Genomic DNA, 8,141 nt, shown 5'->3' on the forward strand with positions numbered 1-8,141 from the left:
GGGTTGGATAAATACCCAAGATTCCATCTCAGTTTAATAATTTTGAGTTATAATTCAGGATTTGCCTCATATTTCTTATTTGTTATAGATGATGGTAGAAGTGCTTGTCTACATATTCAAAGGACTGAATGCAAATTAATAATGTTTATTTATACTTTTATATTAATACTAGAGGCCCAGTGCACGAATTTGTGCACAGGTGGGGTCCCTCGGCCTGGCTGGCAATCGAGGCGGATCAGGGCTGTCTCGCCCAGTCTTGATTGAGGCCAATGGTGGCCAGCCCAGTGGGGAGGGACCATAGGATGGGTCAGAGTGTCTCTCTCTGGTGGTCAGTGCATGTCATAGCAACTGATCGAGCAGTTGGCCAAACAGCTGATCAGTCGGACACTTAGCATATTACACTTTTATTATCTAGGATATGTTAATTTTAAGGTGGAATATGTTTCTATGAACAGTACTAGTTTTAAAATTAAGTTTGTAGCAATGTACAAGATATTTAATGATTGAAAATACTGATTTTTTTTTAAATACTGGAAACTAATTTTTTTTAGAAGTTGAAAATCTAGGTTGGAAGATATCATAATTTCTCCAGAGTTCAAAGTTTTATTTTTCAAGGTTCAAAGAGATGGCATATTATGGTTTGTCCTTTCATCTCACAATAGTCAGGAAATTTGGATATGCATTTTCTGTTTCTGTTGCTAGAAACTCATTGAAATTTGTCACCTGTCCTTCCCCGAGAAAAAGTTTTTTCACATAAATAAGGTGGCTTCTATAAGTAAATTATAAAACCCTAAGCCACAACATTTTTAAAAGGCTATCTTTGATTCCTTTAAGGAATGGATTTTACTACGTCTGTCTCCTGTTATAAAAATGTAGTTGAACATAGAATGCACAAAAATTATTTTAAATTTCAAGTTAAGAGGTAAAACTAGCCCTGACTGGTTTGGCTCAGTGAATAGAGCATCAGCCTGCGGACTGAAAGGTCCCACGTTCGATTCCGGTCAAGGGCATGTACCTGAGTTGCGGGCACATCCCCAGTGTCAGGTGTGCAGGAGGCAGCTGATCAATGTTTCTCTCTCATCGATGTTTCTAACTTTCTATCCCTCTCCCTTTCTCTCTGTAAAAAATCAATAAAATATATTTTTTTAAAAAGGTACTACTAAATATCTGAGATCAGTTCCAGATCCAGGATTTTTTTAATTGTCATGAATTTTAATTGGTTTTCTAATTGTTTTTTCCTATTATAATTTCAGGGTTAGTCAACAAAATAAAATCAACCTAATGACAGCAGACAACTTATCCATCTGTTTTTGGCCAACCTTGATGAGACCTGATTTTGAAAAACGAGAATTTCTGTCTACCACTAAGATCCATCAGTCTGTTGTAGAAACATTCATTCAACAGTGTCAGTTTTTCTTTTACAATGGAGAAATTGTAGAAATTGTGAATACTGTTGCTCCTCCGCCACCTTCAAATCCAGGACAGTTGGTTGAACCAATGGTACCGCTTCAGTTACCACCACCACTGCAACCTCAGCTAATACAACCACAGTTACAGACTGATCCTCTTGGAATTATATGAGTAGGAAGTGATTGCAGACAGCCTGAAAATGGACAGAAAGCAAACCTAGACATGCATGTTTCAGGGTTCAGTAGTATACTTCATGTTTCTTACAGATTCAAAATGATGAGACATTTTCTCTTTGAACTATATGGTATTCTTTATTCATTTACATTACAAATTTAAGACCATGTGCTAAGCATGACTGGAGAGGTTTAATTTTTATAAACAAAAATAGCTATAAAATACAAAAACTGCTGTTGCATGCAACCTCATTGCAATCAGTGTATCATTTCTGTGGCATTTTCTGTCACATTATATTGTGAATAAAATTTTTCTATAGAAATTAAATGATTTAAAAGCTCACATATATGAAACATTTAATGCTTTTCAGCCCACTTTATGGCTGGTTTTGTTATTTGATGTGCTAATTTGGGCAACCTAATTTACTTTACATTTTAGCAGTCAGTGTAGATAATTAAAAGCCCAGTTAAGTATTTTTTAATTTCAGGCTACTTATGCCATGCTTGGGGTGTTGTTTGAAAGAAAGAAGACTACACTTAACATTTTTCTGCACCTTCATCTTTACTGCTAAGTAAACCTGTGGATGATAGGATGAGGGGTAAAATGAGCATATTTCTTGTACACACATACCAAGGACACACTTGTGGCTAAAATGAGTTGATAATGTGCAAAGCATAGTTGTCACCAACTCATTTCTTTATGGTACATATAAAATAAACATCTTGTATACTGTTAATTCTATAAACAGATGCATGTTTAAAAGATCTATGATGGTCTTGTAATCTTAATCTAATATATTTTAGATATTTTAATTTTTTCCCTCTTGGGAAATACATTTAGTATAGTGTAGAAAATACTTCATGACATTTTCATATAAGGTTATATAACTTTTCATACATAAACATGAAATTTGTTGTAGAAAATTCATTAAACCAAACATTTTAATCTAGGACTTCAATTTAATCTGTTTCTTGAATCTATTTTTATGTGGCCCTTAAAAACATCCAAAAATCCATTGCTAATATAGCAATAAAAATACTTTGGGTACTGACAGCCTCTTTGGAGTGTGTATATGTATAATTGCAACCTTGTATTCATATTATTTTCTGTGGTATGTTGTACTAAAACCTAAAGTGTCTTTTGCACCATTTTTAACCATTTTTTTCCTTTAATGTTGGTACCAGATTTGCTATAAGTGACTGCTGCTTCTGGGGTTAAATATTTTGTTAGTGAAAATACACCAGAACACTAATTATGGATAAAATTTTTAGCATAGGTGGCATAGGTAAATTTTGTTAGGCTTTATTCAAAATTTGTTCATTATCATACCATGCCATTTTTTTTTCTGGAAAGGAAGAACTCGTTTGTTTTTCATTGTTTTGTGTACTAAAGAGAAAATTCTTTGGTCCATGCTGTAATCTTTATTCATACTACAATTTTAAGGTTGTCTTATGTGTATTATAGTAAACAGACAATTTTGAGATTCCAGGCTCCTAAGAGTTTGATTTGCTCCATTTTTTCCTAAAATAAATATTGTCTTTCCCAACTGTTATGTCCTAGGTATGTACTTCTAATTTCAACTTCAGAATCGATGTCGACATGAACCAGGCTGCTGTTAAAGTACATGTATATTATAAATTATTTGTGTTATACTCTTACATGTTATTATCTTTTCTAAGAAAACAAAGTCCCTATTATTCCTATTGCAGAGCACACAGGAATTAAGAAAGTACAGTAATTTTTAAAAAGAAAAATCCGGTAAATGTAGTATTCTTAACTTGTTATATATTACTTATACCTGTTGTCTATATAGCTTTAATTTATAGCTGTCAGTTTAACATTGGCATGTTTGGCAAAGAAAAGTAAACTTTAAGAGTTTTATAAACTGTTTCTAGGTTGCTAAAAAATTTATTTTTCTACTATATATGGTATAGACAAAGCTCAAAACTATGTACAGGAAAAAAGCCTGACCATTTCTTTGGAAGTAGGCTGAACAGAGAATTTTCAGAACTGTTTGTGTCTTCAGTTCACTTTCTCATAACTTGGCTGTTGTTAATATGTGAATCCCAGTTTATTTAAGCTATTCTCTTTTATACTGTGTTAATTTAACTTTCATGTTTATTTAGAATCATCTTTGTTATTAAAACTATCATTTATCATTTTCTACATTAACTACCTTATACCTTCCCTAAAACTTATCTCCACTTTTCTATGCATACTCTAATTGATTTGAAAATCTTCAGGGTGAGTCATTTGAAAGTATACATTTGGTTCAACCAATCAGAAGATTACAGTTAATTGAAAATTAAAGTACAGTTTAAACCTCAGTCTGTTACACTGAATTGTGTTTATTTTACCAAGGGTTTAGAAAATGTTTTTAAATATTAGAAAAATAATTTTAAGAACAGAATAATATAATTAAACTTTTTTCTGGTAAGTTACTGGAAGGTTTCATCATTTAGGAACATATATATGAGACTTTTTAAAGGATGGAAAGACTATTAGTCTCATAATTATGGGTAAACATTAAGGCATTATATTTTACAATTTTAAATAAAATTCCATCTACACCCATGTTGCCATTGTTTCATTTAAGCTTGTAGTTATTACAATATTGTACTTAATAGTATCTATATTAGTAATAGTGGTACTCTTTCCAATTTTCAGATTTATTGGAAGTCAAATGCTGTTCAACAAACAATTAGAATATATAATTTAGAACAAAATTTCAGGCACAAAATATTTCTATTTGAAATGGAATTTGCTAGTAGTGCTTCTCCCTCCCCCCTCCCAACATTTGCATTGTAAAAACTGTAGGTAATAGCAGTCTAACCTGAATAGCAGCTTTTATTTTCCATACTGTTTGTAAATAATGTAGACATTTTATTTGAGGTACTGGAATTTAATTTCTAATATTTCTTAGATATAAATGAAAGGGGAAAATTAGAATAACAACTTGGGCCTTAGCTTTACATGGTGATTTTTAGGTTTTTTTTTATACAGTAATAATTGTGATGCTTTTTGTCAACAATATAAATATATATGTATATAATTTCTAAAAAGTCAAAAGTGCTTTGTTTTTTGTTTATAATTAATATCATTTTGTGCTTTACCCACAGGATGCTTTAGTATCAGTGAAGCTTCTGTATAAAGAATGCTGTGAATAAAATATTAAGAAGCTGTGTGATTTTAAGTTCTAGTTGCTTCTGATTTTACCAGTTCACATTGGTAAAATCAACTAATCTTTTTGTGAATAAAATAGGAAAAAATAAATTGATGTCAATATGATGAAAGTTTTATTAGGAAAGTGTAGTACTGAGCTTTTACTCTGTACCATGAGAGGAGTTTAAAAATTCATTCTGGATATATACATACTGGTGAAAATTCATTTTTATAAAGTATTCAGGTAAACAAAATTACACAGATTTCTAAGACTCAGAATAAAATTGCTTTTACAGTATTTTTTGTATTCATAAGGATCATTTAAAGTAATCCCTTCATGATTTGTGAATATTAAGCTAAATTTCATGAGTGTATGTTAGATTCTATGGATCTAGTGAGGTCTCTTTGACTTGGGTCTTTTTGTGTGTGCTTGTCTTGAATTTAATCATTTTAACCAAATACCTTAATTCTTAGGTTGAACAATTTTTTATTTGTTTCAATACTTATGAGACATGTTTAATTTTTTATTGTATTTGAACTGAAGTTCTCGGTAGCCTTTTCAATTTACCAATCTCTGAAAATAAAATTTTCTAAGATTTAATAAGGGAAGGAACTACTCATAAAAATTAATTTCTTATGGTAAGTAACATCTGTCAGTAGTTGTGAAGACTGTAAGCATTATTAGCTCATACCCAATATTCAGTTATTAGATAATAATATTGGATATGAGATATTAATATGATCTTATAATGGATTATTAATTTTGATCCAAGTACCATGATTCAGTTATTACCACATTTAATATAAAATTATAAACCTTGGAATTACTGCAGTGCTGGCAGTGCTGGTTTTTGTCATTGTTACCATAGTAAGGAATACTAAGTCTTGCAGTGTATGAACTCTGAGTAGTTGTCAAGGAATTTGTATATAGAAACAGCTTGCTTATTCCCACAGTGGAGATTTTCTATCAGTTTTATTTGTCTTAAGTGGTAAAAATTATTATAAACAAATTAATAATGGTTCTCCTAATAGTTTGCCCAATTTTCAGTTAAGAATTTCTTTGTAGCCCTGACCGGTTTGGCTCAGTGGATAGAGCGTCACCCTGCAGACTGAAAGGTCCCAGGTTCGATTCCAGTCAAGGGCATGTACCTTGGTTGCGGGCACATCCCCAATAGGGGGTGTGCAGGAGGCAGCCTATTGATGTTTCTCTCTCATCAATGTTTCTAACTCTCTATCCCTCTCCCTTCCTCTCTGTAAAAAATCAATAAAGTATTTTTTTAAAAAAAGAATTTCTTTGTATTATAGCCTATTTTTTTAAATTTCTATTTTGCCTTGTCCTTTTTTTTCCCCTCTCAGAGAAGGGAGAGGGAGAGAAACATCAATGATGAGAGAGTGCCAGAAGCCGGTCCATCCTTGCTGCCTGACACAGTCGCTGCAGGGAAGAAACATCTGCACAGCATATGTTTCAAGGGACCTGGTGTATATGGCATACTGTTCTTAATATGTTTGCTCCCCTTCTTAGCCCTATGTGTTTTAACCAAGGTCACCTCTCCGAGAAAGGTTCTTTCCCCAGGTGGGATTTTTTCTCTGGAGTTAGGGATTAACAGGACTAAGGAAGGGAATAAATCCATAAAACCCCTTAACTAAGTGCCAGGTAGTTAATCACTTTACAAACAATCACACTTAAGCTACATAATCTTTACTTAGGATAATCTCCTTCAGTTACTTCCTTGTAGTTTAATAGAACAATAGAGTAATCTTGGAATGGAGATAAGAAACGCCCTAACCTTTGGAACAGAATGGATAGGATTAAAATAAACTGGTACAAATATAGATGTAACAGGACAATAAAGACTGAACCTGGCTATGATGATCAACTGAACACTGCCTCCTTGTCATTCCTTCGGTACAAATAAACAGGACAATAAAGACTGAACCTGGCTATGATGATCAACTGAACACTGCCTCCTTGTCATTCCTTCTGCGCGGACTCCGTCCACACCTTTGGGAACCTCTGGACCTGCTGGGGCAGGACCCCGACAAGAGAATCATTGATCAGCTGTCTCCACCCTGTGGAGCAAGCCTGCAACCCTGGCAGGTGCCCTTGACTGGGTTTGAACCTGTGACCCTTCAGTCTACAGGCAGACGCTCTATCTACTGAGCCAAACCAGCTAGGGCTGCCTTCCTTCCTCTCTCCCTCCCTCCCTTCCTTCCTTCCTATTTTACATGATGTTTATTAAAACTGGGAAAGTGAAACAGGAAAGGGCTGGGAGCATGAGCCAGACTGTGCTGTTTTGGCTAAGAAGTCTGAGTACAGGGATCCTGGGGTACAGGTTCAGGGAGTTTGCCTGGGATGAACTGCCAATGCCCATAGCTGCCCTGGTTGCGCAAGCCTTGTGGGGTCTTAACAGAGTAGGAGATGCCTGCCTTTGAGGAAAGATGGGGAGGAGGGTGGCGCAGGCATGCCCATGGGAGGGAGAGTATATCTGCATTAATTCTTACTCCAGTATAAGTGATGTAGGTTTAGCAATTAACCTATTTAATCACCACTTTACTAATTTATTCAAATTAGTTTTAATTTTGTACTTGTGTTCACATCATTTTCTTGTGACCTTGGCCTTAATCATTTTTAGATTTGGAGCTCTTAGTTTCCCTTTTCTCTAAATTCTTTATATTTCATTTTATTCAAATGTCTTTGTAGGTGCTCAATGACACCAACGTATATTTAACATCCTAAAATGATAAGTAAAATTTGAAGCAGTGCACGTTATCCTCACTGTTACTATTTTTCTGGGACTTGGTTTATATTAAATGTGTCAAAGATTTTTTTTTTTAAAATCTAGCTATCCAAGGGAATGTAGTATTTAGATACCCCCTAGATTTACTTCTTGGAAATTTCATTTCCAGATTTTTCATCTTTGTTGGCACTTGGTATATATAGAGAAAACATTACCAGCAATGTACTTTTCAAATAAAAACTATAATCAATCCAATTCTTTAATTACAAAATAGTTGACTGATCCCTGGCTTAGGGTGTTAGGAAAATTAAATCTTACAAGTTTTATCCATTTGGAATAATTTATGAAAGATTAAGTCAAAATAAGATATGTAAGAAATCTTACAAAGGATGATAGTTCTCTATTTTTACCACCTTTTTCCCCAAAGGTAATGAGTAAATGCATAGAGCTATGTAGAATAGTTGATAGATTTAAAATACAAAAAACGAATAAAACATTCGGAAGATAGGACTGGGATATAGCAGAATGGAATTGCTTTCCATCTTAATTTGTGTTAAGAATCATTTAAAGTAGTGTGTTTGGTTTTTTTTTGAGGGCCTTGATTACATCTCCGCACAGAGAGGTTAATCATGATCACTATAGGTAATAGCTCAATAA

At 33.6% G+C, this 8,141-nt stretch overlaps 1 protein-coding gene across 1 annotated transcript in view; it reads left to right on the top strand.

Moving 5' to 3' along the window:
* ARHGAP5 (Rho GTPase activating protein 5) overlaps positions 1 to 5,044 on the top strand; it is an 89,985-nt gene extending 84,941 nt beyond the window's left edge. Inside the window, exon 6 of the mRNA XM_006763649.2 lies at positions 1,254 to 5,044. Within this exon, the coding sequence (XP_006763712.1) occupies positions 1,254 to 1,581 (328 nt within the window). The 3' untranslated portion in view covers positions 1,582 to 5,044. The remainder of the gene's footprint in view (positions 1 to 1,253) is intronic.
* The last annotated feature ends 3,097 nt before the right edge of the window (positions 5,045 to 8,141 follow it).

This window comes from Myotis davidii, unplaced genomic scaffold (genome assembly GCF_000327345.1).
Source record: "Myotis davidii unplaced genomic scaffold, ASM32734v1 scaffold116, whole genome shotgun sequence".
Classification (NCBI taxonomy): Eukaryota; Metazoa; Chordata; class Mammalia; order Chiroptera; family Vespertilionidae; genus Myotis; species Myotis davidii.